Source organism: Dermacentor albipictus, chromosome 1, assembly GCF_038994185.2.
Source record: "Dermacentor albipictus isolate Rhodes 1998 colony chromosome 1, USDA_Dalb.pri_finalv2, whole genome shotgun sequence".
NCBI lineage: Eukaryota > Metazoa > Arthropoda > Arachnida > Ixodida > Ixodidae > Dermacentor > Dermacentor albipictus.
In genome coordinates, this window is record NC_091821.1 from 124,999,255 (window position 1) to 125,015,986 (window position 16,732).

The following is a 16,732-nucleotide window of genomic DNA, read 5'->3' on the forward strand; positions in this document are numbered from 1 at the left end:
TTTGGGGTTGTATGTGACGGCATCAAGATGATCTTAGAAGTACGAGGCATTCGGTGTGTGCCGTGATTGGGGGTGCTCTTTTGCTTCAAGCTTGAACCTTGATGGTCTCTTTCTCAGCATGGTTGCTAGGGGGCAGTCAATTAGTTGTAGTTGCCAATAACGTCCATTCTGTGAATCCAGCTTTGTCAGCATCACCGAAGAATGGAGGAACAGAGCTGCTGGCTGAAAATACGACATGGATGAGTTACACATTCCGTGAATGGAGACCGTTTTTGCAAAGATTGGATGGAGTGTTGTTACATGTGGTTATTTCCACAGATTATATGTGCCTATTTTGTAATTTTTTTTTTGCTTCTGGGCTGTAGTAATTGAGGATATGAGTTATTCACGGTGGCAGGTTATACGCAAGAAAATACGGTATGTATATATTTCCTTTTTTTTTCCTGGGATGCCATTTTTTTGTCAGGCTTAGCATGTATTAAGCCAGCAGGTTAGTTTTATTCACATATTACAGTCTTGTTAAAATGTCGGCCATGTAATTTGTATTTGAGGCTGCAGCTACGTCTTTTTTTCTTTCACATTGAAAAAGTTGCTCTGTATGAACCATCATTGCTTCTACTGCTGCAGTGCTAACTACATGCGTATTTATTTTCTTACCAGGAGACATATCTCCAGAGGAGCTTTTCAACATGTTCTTCGGAAATGCCTTTTCAAGTGAGTTATTTTTTTGTGATGTTTTTTTGTGAGTGAGTGATTATTTTGCTTTTGTGATATTTTTGTAACTGTAACACCATGTAATTGGTATCCAAACTCTATTTGCTTTTGAAATTTGTAATGTATCTTGCCCAATATAAAATACTTATTCAATTATAAGGCAGGCACAGTTATAAAGCAAGCATGTAGTTGGTGCACTCCAATAAATGAAAACGGAGTATGAACAGTAATATAAGGTGGTACAACTGACTCAGAAAGTCTAGTTCATTCGTTGCATTTCCGGAAAGAAGGCAACTGCACAAAGGCACCTTCTTATTATGTACATCGAGGCAACATTCATGAACTAGTCTCTTATACCTCAGTATTTTATTTGTTGCTCTTGTGACATGCTAAGTTGCCAGCAGCAGGGAAATATATTTCAACTTGTTTTGAATCATTTGATCTTTAGGGCTTCAGGTAATCCCGTTGTATCAAATGGTGTAATCAACCATACAGGCTTGCTATGTAGGTGTCTTAACCTTAAAAAAAAAGCCTCGTAAAATTAAAAACTAAAATAAATATAAAATAAACATTTAAAACTAAAATTATATTTGGTGAATTGTTTACTTTCTGGCACGTTCCATAACTTCTTTCCACCAACTGTCGGCAAGTCACTTCATTCTCTTGAGGACCCATTGATGATGGTGATCAAAGGCATTCCCTTTGTATTGGCCAGTTTTAACAATATTTTCCCATTTGCAAAAGTTAATTGCTGTGACTTGCAGTGGTCATGCAAAACTAGATCTCTGAAGATATGGCACAGCTTTGGCCATATTGTAATAACCGAACCTTTCACATAAGACAGGAGGTGGGGTTTGACATTGGGGTTCATGATTTATAAGTAATATGAGGTTAAGGAAAAAGCTTGCATTAGAATAAATATGGTTATAAACCTTGCTTCTTACCGTTAGTGGCTGTAAAAATTTTTTTAAGCAAAGCAAAATAGGTATAGCATGAAAATGGATATGTAAACTGAGAAGGCTTTCTTAGTGTCTTTAGAATGGAAACTGTGCGAATAACGAGACAAGAAAGATAGACAGTGCTGACTTGCAACTGAAGATTTATTTTGCATGCATCAAAATATATACAGAGAAAGATCGGCAGTTAGGACCAAGGATGACAGGATAACAAGCAAAAAAAAAAAAACAAAAAAAACAATGTTCACAAAACAAAGGGTGTGACAGACAAGGTCAAAAAGCAGGGCAGAAAAATGAATAAAGTAGGAAAGCAAAAAGCTGTTTTCTTGCTAATTTAATTGACCATGTGGGTAACTTGTTCGTGCGAAAAAAAAATACCGAATGTTTGCTCGATCACATGTTCATCTTGCACTGAATCATGTAGGCTGGTCTTTGTGTCCAGAAGGAAAATGGGCCTTGCTGAACTTTCAAAGGGCCACAGTGTAAGGCAAAGTTGCTGCTTGGGTTGCAACCATGCCACTAACTTATGGACGAAGCTTGTGTGTTTTCTGGGATGGTGCAGTGGGGGTCTGTGTTCGTACTTTGCCTCTCAAGTGCAAAAAGCCTTCCTTCCATGCACATCCTTGCACTCAAAGCTCGTGAAGTGGAGAATTGTGGCTACAGCCTTAGGGAATGTGATCTTTAGGTCTTGTTGCCACAAAATCTAGGCAAGCTTTGTCCAGAGCTTGGTGGCACCAGGCTTTCCGAACCACATCCTGCACCGTGCTGCTGAAAAGCTACTCACCGTGTGCCTGCTAAGTGGAGGCCACAGTCCCAAGGAGAACAAGGATAACAGCAGTATTGTTGTGAGGCCTTGTGTTCACAGGGCATTACATTTGTTTGAACTATTCACTGGAAAGGTTGGAGCACGCCATTGTCTTCTTAGCACCACACTATTTGGGACACCTGGGCAGGGAGGGGAGCGAAAGGTCAAGGTAGCCTGCGATGCGACGCATGCGACTGTTTTTTGTCCTGTGCTGCATGAAAGTGGTGTGTCGGAAACTACTGTCTTGCAATCACTCATACATAGAGCTGATGGAACGGTGCTTCAGTGACCCTTCTCGGGGAGCACGCATGCTTCCTGAAGGCTACCTAAAGCAGCAACTATGCCTTACAGTGTTGCTCTGGTGGATGCCATCCCCTAGTTTAGCCAGACTCTTTTTTTTTCTTTTTTGACATAAAGACCAGCACACACGTGAGATAGTCGAGGCCTACATGATTCGACAGGAAGAGGAAGGTGCGACAGGAAGAGGTTGCCTACATGGGCAAATAAATTAGCAGCCAAACAGTCTTTTTTCTTTTCCTACTTCCTTAATTTTTCCACACCTCGCCCTCTGTCCTCTTGTCTGTAGTGCCCTTTGTACAAAGAGCTCAAAACCTCATGCAAAGCCAGGCATTGTCGCTTTCTCTTGCTGTGGCGCCATCTCTTTTTTTGTTGTTGTTGCCACAGCCAAGGGCATCATGAATAGCACATTGCCTGCAAAAATGTGCCTTCATTGTTTGCGAACAGCTGAGCTCTGCATCAGACATAACACACAAATTAAAAGTTGTATTCTCGATCACTCCGAAATATTTTCACATTTCTGTGATTTAACGTCCAGTGTTCAAATGCCTCACTAGAATGACAGGCATCTTGCCAATGTGCTCGAGAACTGTGCAATGTGAAAATAACACCAATGGGAAATGTACCATACCTTTCATCACATCCACTCTTTCCATTACAGCCAATCACTGTGCATTGAAAGTGATATCGCTGAAAGGGGCAATAGAGAAAATACAACCTCTGTTATGGTGCGGGGAAGTGTAACCTTACCAGTAGTGCAGTAAAACCTTGATAATTCGGACTCATCCTTTGGTCCCGGCAGATGTATGCAACGAAACTCTTGTTAATTTGGACGTATTTGGCCACACATTGGTTAATTCGGACAACTCGCGGAGCTCAGCAAGTGCAGAGCGCAGCAAACGTAATACGCAAAAGAGCAATAACGGCGTTAGCATCTACCGAAACGAAGCAGTGGAATTCGAGTCACCATGGTCATCAGTGGAAATCTTAAGTGAATGACAGCAATGCCAGAATCCTTCATTCTTATTTGTGCCTTTAACGCCTTTATTGTTGCGTTTAGTGCCATGCATAACACCGCGTTGGCCGCATGCCTTCATGACTGCGTAGTCATTGTCCATGATCGCGTTGATAGCGGCCATGGTTTCGTCCGCAACAGCTGGTTGCAGCAAACAGCAGTTTTGTTTCAAATGGGTACGCTCATCGGCTGCGTGCCTTCATAACTGCGTAGTTGCCATCCATGATTGTGTCGATAGCTACTGCCGTTTCGTCCACAGTTGTTGTAATTTTGTTTCGACTCGGTGCGTGCTTGGGCCGCACGCCTTCAGAACTGCAAGGTAGCCGTCCATGATCGCACCGACAGCGACTGCGGTTTTTTCCACAGGGGTTGTGGCAAACAGTAGTTTCGTTTTTACTCAGTGCAAAGGTGTCGAGGATGAAGAGAACCGCCTTCATCGCAATGGGCGGAAATTTGGTAACACTGCTGAAAACTGTCTCAGATGCAGGCGCGTGCTCTGAAGGAAGTCGCAAGGCCTTTGCCACTATAAGCACTAATCAGTCACAAGATGACGAGAATTACAGGTTCTGCACTGCTCTTGTGCCAAATAGAAACAGGATTTGCTGATTCATTCAGCAAATAAAAGCGCGTTGTCATAGTAAGCATTTGTTTTTCTTGATACCCTCGATAATTTGACATTCGGTTATTCCAGACATCTTTTTCGGTCCTGTGAAATTCGAATTAAGGAGGTTTTACTGTACGTACAAAATAGTGTTCATTACAAAGGGCTTCAACAAAATTGCATCTTCCTGAAAGGGCCCGTAAACAACCTTCAAAATTTTTTTTGCACATTTCAAACAAAGCATATTGTGTAGGGAATAGGGTGACCATCTTTGGTGAAGATAGTAGTGCTACACGCCACGGGAACGCCACAAATTAAAAAAAAATAGTCTCGGGCTCCTTTCCTGGCATTTCTGGGGCCTCCTTCGCACATTGTGATGTCAAGAGGGCACTTGCTCCAAGTGCCGTTAGCAGGGTAAAAGCTGTCGATTGGTCCGTTGTTGAGGGACGAGAGTACCAGTGTGAACAGAAACGATTATGTGTTCCGGGAATGGAGAGGGGCTTGCCAGTCGTGCGCCGCCAAGCCTTTTTCTTGGGTGCTGATGTGACCCGTAGCTTTCGCTATACTGCATGGAGTTCTTGAGCGAATGTGGCAAATAGAGGGCACGAGTGGGGAGGGTAGCGAAGGAAAGTGAGAAACTGTGGCAGATGCATACTCGTTCATCCGACGCCTGTAACTTTCGTATTACTGCATCATTCCAAAAAATTTATTGCGGCTCTATGTTCATTGCAGACTAGTATATGTCAGCCACTATGTAACTTAATTTTTGAGCTTGGGGTGGTTTAGGGGCCCTTGAAGGCCTGCAAAAGGCTATGTTTGCACCAGCTAAAGCTATGCACTGAGGAAAGTGATTGAGAGATCAGATGGAGCAGTTTGCTCATTATGATATGGTGAAGAGTTCAACAAAAACTCTTCTGGTTAGGTAGTATACTATAAAAAACACAAAGGCTCTTAGTCACAGGCCAAGTTGAAAGTTGACGTTTGGGTTCTTTCTTCAAAGTGAAAAAAAACCAGGGGTGGGACTCTTGTACCAATTGCGCCATTTCTTTACAAATGCAATTTCGTGCGCCAAACTGCCCCATATATAGAAAATTGACCGATATAATGCCACACTGCACCAGAATGGCTTCGGCATGTGTGCTCCGGCAGTGGCAGCGAATAGTGAGCGAATTCGTTCTCTGAAAAAGAGTGCAGCCATTGACATTCCGCACACTGCGCAATGGCGCTTTTCCTGCACAGTTTCTCGTAATTTTTGCGCTTATAACACAACCTTTCGACACTTCCACCAAGTGGCTGGCGTGTGCTTAGCCTCTTTCGGCTGTCGTCACTGCTGTCGGAATGGCCAGGGCAGCTGTATTTTGTGTGTGCTGGAATACGGTTGAGTGGGCTGAGCGGTGTAGTGCTCCCTAGCTGAGACGCAAAACAAAGAAACGTAGACGTGAGTGCGCTGCGAATGAACTAGAACCTTTTTTTAACTGTTTTGCCCTCACGTCCACTCTTGTTGCCACTGTGCCCTCTAGTTTTGCTCGTGTACCATTGGCATGAATAGAAATGCGTGCCATAACGAACACCTTCTTTGTGTAATTACAGTCGACTGATTTTTTGGACATGCCCAATAATTCGGACCCCCGTGGAACTGCCGTGAGAGTCAAATGTGTGAGAACGTCTGGAATTTCATACGCAAAACTTTTTGCCGTCTGATTTACCAGACGTTTTCGCTGTGATTGCAGGTCAGAAACAGCATTAATCGAAGCCACTCCTATTTGTATTGTAGCACAGCCTCGAACCGGCTCTCTCACACACCGATTCGCTGGCAGCCACCACTGTGGGAACACTAGGCCCAGCTGCTTCAGACATTCGCTGCCAAGCTTTTCATTGTTCGGTGCCCTTATTTTCATTTTAAAAATTTGCCGCTGTCCGCAATGGCACCGACTCCACATTTGTAATACTGACCGATGGCTTCGAAGCGCAGAAAGCATGCCATGTCGCATAATGCCAATTTCCGAAAGTCAGCTTCACCGCAATACAGCAGTGTTACGCGGTCAAGCATGCGCAATGTACTGCGGTGAAGCATACTAAGAGTGTAAAGGGGCAACTGTTGCGAGACATGGTACGTCAGGGTGTCTACCAAGTTGACATTTCCAAATTCCCTGAGTGACACAGAACTTTGTGTTATGTCAAGACGGGCTGTTACCATGTCGCCCGATGCTGTCACTCTCTAGTAATCATGCTAAAAAATAATTAAAAAAAGACAAGTTAAAAAAAAACTCAAGCTCTTACAAAGTGTCCGGAAAGTCTGTCGTTGACTGTACACTGGCAACTCCTCCAGCTGACGACGCGGTGTCAAGGACCATTCGTTACAATTCCTCTCTGTTACGTGTGCCAGCATTACCATGGCTTTAGCTCCCTCTCAATGAAGTTAGTTAATTTTTCCTGATAGAAGCGCAGATTCCCCGAGCTTTCCCCGAGTATTTCCAGAGTACTCAAAATCCCTGAGAATTTTCGGTTTTCCTGGTTGGTAGGCACTCGGTATGTATTCTTCAATTATACACCCTGGCACCTGCCATCTTCTGTTGAAGTTCGAGCTACAATGCGCCTGCCTAATAAGTGTACTGGCAGGCCTTCAGAGCTATTTCGGGCGTGCCTGTGACGTTGTAAGCTTTTGGGGCAGTAAAGTGCATGCATTCATTTTTTCAGTGTTTGCACGGCTTCCAGGGGGGCCCGAAAAAATTGGACGACTTTTAGCTAGTTTTTGAGCATGGAGTATTACGATGTCTACGTTTCAAAGTCTGAATTCAGCCATTGTTACAAACATTCTCAGCGTCACCTAAACTGGAAATGAACTAACGCATTGGAGTAGTCTTGGAATGGTTTGTTTGAATTTGTGCTGATGGTGCCTTCATGTGAGTATTTCCTGTGTAGAGTGGAACCACCTCATAAACCTATACCTAGAAAGGGAATGATAAAGTATGTGGCTATACAGTAGTTAAACAAGTTAGGGCTAACTACAATGCTTTCTTTCATGTTTTTGCCGATATGTTATGTTGGCATAATTTTGGCTTCAAGCTTAGTACCCTATGCCACCTTTGTCGTCAACCAGATAAGTCGCAGTGTGAGATCATGCTAGTGAGTTATTACTTAAGAAAGGTGTTCTAACTTAGGATTTTTTGTTTGCATTTCATTTGTTTGTGATGATACATCTGCTTACATACAAAGGTGTAGCAGTAATTACATTATGTAGATGAAGTGCTTGCCAAAGCTTTGATTTCATGGAATGTGAAAGAATCCTGCGTTAGCGAGGCGTGCGCTCAGCGGGTTCAGCAGGCGGGCATCTCCGTCTCCAGGGCTGGTATAAAGCAAAACTATTCCAGTCTGTTTTTGGGCCCGTAAGGGAGAGGCCTGAGCCATTTTAACCTATCTTGAAGGGCTAATGGAGGATTTGGAATGCAAACAGATTGGAATAGTTGTATGTTATACCAGCCCAGGGTCGATTGCGGCTGGTCTGTGGTGACACAGGGTGACCAAGAAATTGTTATCGCGTCAACTGGATTGCATAATTTGAGAACATTTTGCGGTGTCGTCATGAGCGTTAGCGCGGGGGTATGTAGTTGGAATGTAGTGCCACCGATGTTTTCGGCTTTACAGGAAACCATGCACCGTGCCGCCGTTCGACCCACTCTTCCACATTCTGGTACGCTGCAGCTGCAAAGCGCGCTTCTACCGCCCCGCTTTCTAATTGGCTTGCGGCAAGGCGAAACTATTTCTATTTGGAAATGGCATTTAGTAAACCACAGCTGTTCATAACTCTGGTTTCTCTGTATGGTCTCTTGGTGAACTGCATTCCCAGGCACTTCACCGACTCCGTCGAGACATCAAAAGAAAAATGCATTTTTAAAAAATGTTTTGGGTTACTATTGGAAATTTTGAATTCAATATTGCAGAATGCATGTTCTTGTGATTGCCATCACTATTCAAAATCCACAGGCACTATTACCAAAATTTGCATGTGCTAGACGGTTTGAGTATCAATCTGCTTCAAAATTCAACTTAAAGGGCCCCTCACAATGTCTGGCCATCTTGAGCTGACAAGGGCAGAGCATACATTGTGGGATAATGGTCGTGCCTGCAAAGTATTACATCGCTGCACGCCATGGAAAGATCTGAAATTCCAAACCCATTGCCGTTTTCCCATCCCCTTGCAGCCGCCATGCTCGCTATATCGAACAGCGCAGTGACCGCGGAATATTTCGGTATAGCCAGAATTCAATATAAAAAATCACGTAAAAAACGCACAAAAAACTTCTGGAAATCAATCAATGAACCAAGGGCGCAATCGGGGATCATTGTTGGAAGCATGGGTTTGGTTGCCTAGGCCGCGCTGGCTTCGTCAGCTGGGAGCGCGTGGTAGATCGTGCCGCAAGCAATTAGCCTAGGCAATGCCTCCTCTAACTATAGGAGGCGTTAACCTAGGTCGCACCGACTTAGTCAGCCATGCGAAGTCGGCGCAGCCTAGGCCAATCGTACGCTGCGCAACCGAATGCGCGCTCTGAACAACGTTCTCCGATCGCGCCCCATTTGTGGCGCAGTAGACTCACTTGAAGTTTCCCACAAAGTATTTATTTATTTGGCAGAAAATACTGCTGCAGTGTAGCCTGCTTCTTATTGGTAGCAGCGTTTAAACACGGAGTCCTCAACATAGTCTAAACGATCCGCAAGCGATAGGCTGGTGCCTTCTATTGCGCCGCAGTAGCGGCGTAGCAGGGCCAAAGCAGCTACAGCCTCAGTTGAAGTCGGGAGAGGGGCAACACCAGCGCTTACGGGATCAACCTTGGCAGCGCCTTCGTTTGGCCGCTACTCCTGCTGCGATCGCCACGTCTGTCAATCGAAGCCTCTTGAAACACTGTCAATAACTAAAGTATTAAGTGGCATCTGCCAAGGCGTCTGTAAGTGAGCCCAGTGAGCGCGTGCTGTTGCGCATCATTGTGGATGCAAACCACCAGTCCTCGCGAGGCGGCGTGGCAGGCGCACAGCGCAGCACCAAGGTGGAGTCGGTGCGCCAAATGTAATGCGTCGTTGACGTCGAACTAGCCAAGCCGCCGCGTGTGTACGCCGCTACGTTCAAATGGCGCCCTCGATGTGTGCAGCTATAGTGCGCCGCAGTCTAGAACGCCCATGGCACCACCACTATCTTCGAGAGTGTCGCAGGAAAGCTCACTGCCTGTCGAGCGCATGTGGTCCAAAGTGGCGGAGTTTGATATATCCATTTTACCTCCGACCCCTTTCGAAATAAAAAATTAAAATGCATCCAATTTTCCAGGTGATATAGAAAGTGTTTGATTTATGCAATAATTCGATATATCTGTTTTCGGTATATCGAGGTTTGACTGTATTTCTATCTCTGCTGATTTGAAAAATTTTTGTGGTGGAACGCTCCCTAGAGGACACGTAACAACTCCCATTGTATAACCAAAATTTTCTGTGGGACCTGGTGAGGGTCCCTTTAAGACGTTGCTTAAGACAATCGCAAAACAACACTCATCGTTGTTTCGAAGTGCACTACCCTATTCCATTACTCCGCCAAAATTGAGATTGGCCTGCTCCAAGCTACTTCCAAATAAAACTTTCTCTACTCTAAATTGCTCCAAAATGAAATTTAGTCGGCTTCAAGCTGCTCCAAAATACAATTCTGTCTGCTAGAAACTGTCCCATAACTCAACTTACTCCAAAAATTGCTCCAATCTGTCTTTGGGCAGTCCCACCCCTGAAAAACATGAGGCTTTCATCCATTTTAAGCAAGCAGCAATGTGATGTAATGATTGGGAATGCATTATAACACTGCAAAAGTACAGAGCTTCTATATATATACATATGTATACCGTATTTACTCGCATAATGAACACACTTATTTTTTCTCGAAATATATGTGCAAAGTGGGGGGTAAAATTGTGCGGGGTAAAATTTTGAGCGTTTTCCTTTTTGCACGGCCACCTCTAAAAAAGTCACTTTCGCCCGAAATGCGTACCATCGATTGCGGTAGCAAATATGTAGACAGCTACACGAAGTATGGATAGTAGTTTCATCGGCCGTATAAACTTGTGAACATTCACTTCAACGCAAACTGAGCGGCGAAAATTCAGAATGCACAAAGGTATGAGCCGCCATCAACTCGGCATCTGACACAGATCGCTTTGAAGATAGGGCGCGCCATGGCCACGCAATGCGCAGTTGTTGCTGGAGTAAAACGCCGCACCAGCCAACTACTCCCTTCTTCCCCACCCTCCCAGCGCCACGTGCGCGATGGAAGACTGCATGTTTCCATCCCGCTTTCCTTGCTTGTACGCGGGAGATTGAGCCGCGATCGTCGGCACCCCTAGGGCGCAGTTGTGCAATACGCAGTTGCTGCCATAGTACAACCCCCCCCCCCCCCCCCCCCTTCCGGGCTTTTTGCGCGATGAAAGACAACATGCGAGATTGAGCCCGCGATTGTCTGCTGCCCTCGTGCGCTTTCACTCACTACACCATGCGGCGTGCGGTGGCAACGGCGGCAGCGGCAAAAATGCGCCTGGAGCGTCCATATAATTGCTATCGCAATAAAAGTGGGAGACACGGTACGATTCGGCGTCCGACATCGCGTCAGACACAATCGCACCCGCAGGACGCCATATCAGACTCCGAATCGTACCGCGTCTCCTACTTCACGGCAGCAAGTTCAGAGTGCGTACACGATTCTGAGTACCCACTTTTTTTCCCAATCGTGCTACCCAAAGTGAGGGGAGGTGCGTAGATTTGAAAAATCTAAAATGACCTCCCCCCTCCCCCTTCTTGTTGTGGCGATATTTGACAACACGGGCACGAGAAATAACATTTTATTTGGCAAATATTCGAAAGAAAAATGCCTAGGTGCGGACGGTGAACTCGCCACTTCTGCCTGATACTCACGCTCACTGCCATTCGAGTCCGTCGCCCCGCTTGAGCTGCCGCTCTCAGTATCCCACAGCAGGTAGTCTTCCGTTACCATGGCTCTCCAGTGGCTCCTGCTGTACGACAGCGTGAGAAAGCGCACTTGGCAACCTTGCTACGTGCTCTTCCTTGCTAAAAAGGCGGTGCTTAGATTCACATGCAAACTTTCCAAAATTTTTTATGGAAATAGGGGTGGAGGTGCAGTGCTTAGCATTGCAAAAATGTGTGTGTGTGTGTGTGTGTGTGTGTGTGTGTGTGTGTGTGTGTGTGTGTGTGTGTGTGTGTGTGTGTGTAATGGCACTGGCTAGCACACCTAGGGTTAGTTCTAGTAGATAACACATAAATACCCCAGAAATTGGATGGGAAAACAGCGCCATGGTAGCTCAGTTGGTAAGAGCCGTAGAGTTCCTACAATAATTACTAGAGGGAACTCAAGCACTGTAATTGTTCAGCCACCATGGGAATGATGGATTTAATCTTTGTGCTCATGGATTCAGACGTTCTTCTGGCTTTGTTTATTATGCATTAAATGCCTTCGTTGTCGTAAATTTCAGAGCAATATATACTTTTTCAAAGTGCAGAAGATGCTGTGAACACGCACAATTGCTACTGAGTGCAACTGTTCATCTTGTCGAGGTGACCAAATCGAAACGTGCCAAGCCTCTCAAGGCACTGGCTTGCCTGTTATAAATTACGTAAGCATGTTTTATGTTGCTTGCCCACGCGTGCATCCGTGACAATGGTTTCAGGGTCGGACTTCGGTGCTAGAGGTCCCGTGTTCGAATCGTGGTGTTGGACAATTTTAATAACGTTTCTTTAGTTATTTATTATGCAACACTTTCTTGAAAATGATGAGTTTACAAAGTCATGAAACCGTTTGAAGCTAGAAGGACGAAGTTTAGGCAAATCCCTGTACTTCCCATAATTCCCAACTGGCTGAACCGCCCCCATTGCAGCTCGCATAGACACTAGCACCAGAGTTCCCTCTAGTTATTATTGTAGGAAACCCTATGGTAAGAGCATTGCACGCATAATGCAAAGACATTGGCTCATATGCCACCTGCGGCCAGTTGTTTTTCATCCACCTTCATTTCCTTTTATTTATCATTTCTTTATTTTCATATAAAAACTGCAGTTAATTACCACTGTGCTCTCCTTGGCGTCCTTGTTTCTTGGCTTCTTATGATGTGACTAATTAAAATCTGGCCCTTCGTTTCCCTTTCTTCTCATTTACCACATAGTGAGGGTCTTGAATCCGGCACCTTTGATGCCTTCAGGTAGCATATGTGGGCTTATTGACCAGTTGCCTTCACCCAAAAAGTTCACGTAGCTGTGATGCCTGTGGCAGAAAGGATGTTCCACATCAGCCACCAAAGCCGCGAGTGGTGGTGCTGGCTAACACACCCAGGGTTACCTATAGTTGATAAAGCATAGACCCCCCAGGAAATGGATGGGAAAACGGCGCCATGGTAGCTCAATTGGTAAGAGCAACGCATGCGTAATGTGAAGATGTGGGCTCGTATCCCACCTGTGGCCAATTGTTTTTTTTACTTTCATTTCCATTTATTTATCATTTCTTTTTTTCATTTGAGAACTGCAAATAATTGCCCCTATACTGTCCTTAGTGTCACTGTTTGTTGGCTTCTTATGATATAACTAATAAAAATTGGGCCCCTCAGTTTCCTTTCCTTTCTCAGGGAGGAGGCGGAGCAGTGGGTAGCTGGAAGAGTGGACGGAGGCAGAATGACTGAGGAGCCGGTGTGCATCTTATAACGGCTGCTTTGAGGAGATCTTAATATGTTAAAGGAAGTGCTCTTGTATGACTGTAACTTGAAGAATAAACATCAAACGGCAGTGCCTTCCTGAATGATCATCAACGACAACAACGATTAAGTATTACAACAAAATTATTGGTGCCGAAACCTTGGGAACGTATTAAACAAGGCCATAGAGAACCATCGACTGGACCCGACAATAATTCACTGATCGTGGATGCATATACAGAAAAAAAAAAAAGCAAAGTCATTTGAGCTCAGGTCACACGCTTTGTGAAAGGAGTGGACACACTTCTGTGTGCCACTGCTGCTGTCAGCTTGTAAGAGGTGAGTGCTCTTATAAAACGTTTACAGCTTGTTGAGCAGCAACTAAAGGATGTAGACACAGCGATAGAGCCTCATCTGAGAGAGGAGGATGCAGAAAGTAAATCAGAAACCCTTTTAGAATATAGTGACAAGATCACAACTCATATAGGCAAACTAGAATATATAATGAAGTTGTCCTTCCAACACATGGAAACGAAAAGTGCCAGTCAAAACGAACCAATGATCCAAGAGGTTCCAGCCACACGAATTCAAAGAACGAAACTCCAGAAGTTGGAGCTACTAAAGTGTGACAGAAGAAGAAAGAACTGTCAACCTTTCTGGGAGCAGTTTGCAGTCGCTATTCATAAGAACTTGGAGCTGAGCTGCATTGACAGATTCAACTAATTAAGATTGCTGCTCACTGGAGAAGCTGCTGCAGTGATTGCTGGACTACAGGCGACATTAGAGTGCTACGCTGATGCCATCGACCTCCTCCAGAAATGCTTCCTTCCGCTTTGATACAGGGCACATGCAACGTCTGATCAACATAAAACCTGTCACTTCTGCAACAAATATGTGCTCTCTGTGGTGTACATTCTATTGCATACAAGTGCACGTGAGATGTCTGCAAGCTCTGGGCGTTAGAGAGGAATCCTACGAAGAAATGCTGTACCCTGTGCTACTCCGCGCACTTTCACAAGAGTTATGTTGAACTACCATTGATCACGGGCAGAGAAAAAACAGGAACAGCGCGAGACCTTGGTCGAGAATGGCGCCGCTTTGTTAATGACTTCATATTTGTCAAAATCATCTCGGCGAGTGCCACTTCATCTACTCTGGTTCTTCGAGCTGGAGCTGGAGAGCCGAGAACGAACCCTGGAGGACCGGCCGGACGACACCAGTGGTAAGCCACCTTCCAAATATAACATGAAAATGCCACAACAAGGGAATGCCCGCACCTCGTCTACAGCTGCATTGCATGGCACTGCATCAGGCATGGAGTGCAATCTCTGTGACTCAAAGGCCCGCACAAGCCAAGCTTGCAATGCTAAATTAGATTTAAAGGAGAAAAAAAGCCATTCTTACGGAAAAGGAAAGTTGTTTTCACTGCACAAAGCATGGTCATCTTTCAAAGGCTTGCGGAGTCAAGGCTATCTGTGAGAAATTTCAACGGAGACATTCAACTACAATGTGCAATCCTGCTTTCAGCGGTGCCGCACAGGCACAAGTCACCATAGAAAAGAACGCAGAACAGGTCACTTTGCATGCCTTGGAAACTGAGGAAAATCCCTCAACTTGAACAGTCCTGATGCCAACCATCACGGCAGTGGCCAAAGGAATGAATAAAAAAGAGGTTTCAAGGATACTGGTCCACAGCGGTAGCCAACGGACGTTCATAACCGAAGCACACTCCAGAACGCTCGAATGCAAATTAGTCGGCACTGAAGCACTGTCAATTGGAGTTCTTGGCAGAACATACAGCCAATGAAGGTTCCGTGAGGTTGAAGTATGCCTTGTCAGTGCAGACAGTGACAAAGTGCAAAAGATCAAGGTGCTAGAAACATCTTCGATATGCGAGCAGGTCATTCCTTGTCCTCCTGAAGAAATCAAGGCAAGCCTTCTTGAGCTTTTGCTACCTCGAGGTGACGACTCCCCTCAGGGCGAGTGTCCCAGTACTGAGGTGTTAGTTGGGGACGTATTCTGAAACGTTCGCCGCGGCGAACTTTTCGCACTGGCCACGCCTCCGCCGTAGCGGCGCGCGCTGAATGGCTGCTTTGACAAAACCGGAAATTCAGGTGGCGCAAGTGAATTTCCGGTTTTGTCAAAGCAGCCATTCAGCGCGCGCCGCAACGGCGGAGGCGTGGCCAGTGCGAAAAGTTCGCCGCGGCGAACGTTTCAGAATACGTCCCTTGGTGTTAGTTAGATCAGATCATTTTTGGGATTTCCTAATGAGGAAAGTAAAGAGGCCAAACAGCGCTTTGACAGCACTGGAGACTGGGTTTGGACTGACAGTTCAAGGAAAAGCCTTTAGCAGATGCTTACAAATTAACTGCAGCGATGCATTTGTTTGGAGGACGACTGTTGCAGACCGAGAAATGGCGCCGATTTTAAGTAGCACGTCAACGATGTCTATACGCCGGCTAAAATCTCTGCTTTTCATTAAAGGGTTCTCTCTCTCTCTCTCCGCCACTCGTTGGAAACCAACTCTGATTAGCACTCAGTCAAGCAATTCTTCGACAACATCAAAAGTTTGAACGAGCGCTATGAAGTCAGACTACCGTAGAAAAAAGAATTCGAACTTGCAGACAACTGCATTGTTGCAGGGAAACGGTTCCACCAATTGACCAAGTGGCTGTTGAGACCGTCGAACCTACTGCACGAATACAATAACAAAACGAGGCGATTATTGACTGACAGTGTAGCCAAAAGTGCACTTGACAGTACCCATCTGAATGCCATCACATTTATTCCGTGCCTCATCAGCCAGTACACCGTGAGAGCAGGAAAACGACCAAGCTGCGCATCATTTTTGGTCCGTCGTCACATGGCGCAGGTGCCAAGCCCCTTAATGAAAATCTGGACAATGGACCTAACCTAAATCCAGACGTCATAAAGTGGCACTCATTAGCTATGTGAAAGAGGCATTTCTTCAGATTGGCATTCAGCATGAGGACTGAGATGCACTGAGGTTGCTGTAAATTGCGGAAACACCTGATAATGGCAGGCCACTTTCTGAGCTCGCAGTCTTTAGGATGGCAAGAGTCCCATTTGGAACCACATCGAGGACTTTTCTTCTGGCAGCAACACTTATCATTTTGCAACAGTGCATCTATGTAGACGACTTGCTTTGCGGCGCCGCTAACGAAGAAGAGGCGACGAAAATCTACGAAGAGGCCAATTGCATCTTTGAAGCAGCGTTGACGCGCCTCCACAAATGGGGGTCAAGTAGTGATAAAATGAGAAAGCTGTTAGCTCGTGAAAACCCTGATGGGGAGTCGTTAAAAGCGCCCCTTACCAGGTCTGGCCATTTTGAGCTGACAAGTGCAGAGCATACAATGCGCGCCAACGATTGTGTTTGCGAAGAATTACATTGCTACGTGCCGCAGAAAGGCCTGAAATTTCAATCGGAAGGCCGTTTCCCTCTTTACGCGTAGCGAATCCGCCCAGAGAGGGACGGTAACGTAGTAGGGCTCCTGCGCCTACGTAATTGTGTCCGCAGTGTGACGTAGCTCGTGGTGACACGTGACATCAAGAATTATGCAAGGCAACATCTGTTATTTGTGTGATCTGTTGCTTGAATTG

At 45.4% G+C, this 16,732-nt stretch overlaps 1 protein-coding gene across 1 annotated transcript in view; it reads left to right on the forward strand.

Moving 5' to 3' along the window:
* The window catches only part of LOC139049717 (dnaJ homolog subfamily B member 14), an 83,797-nt gene that overhangs the window by 26,016 nt on the left and 41,049 nt on the right, over positions 1–16,732 (forward strand). The window contains exon 4 of the mRNA XM_070525468.1: positions 661–714. Coding sequence (XP_070381569.1) covers positions 661–714 — 54 coding nt within the window. The remainder of the gene's footprint in view (positions 1–660; positions 715–16,732) is intronic.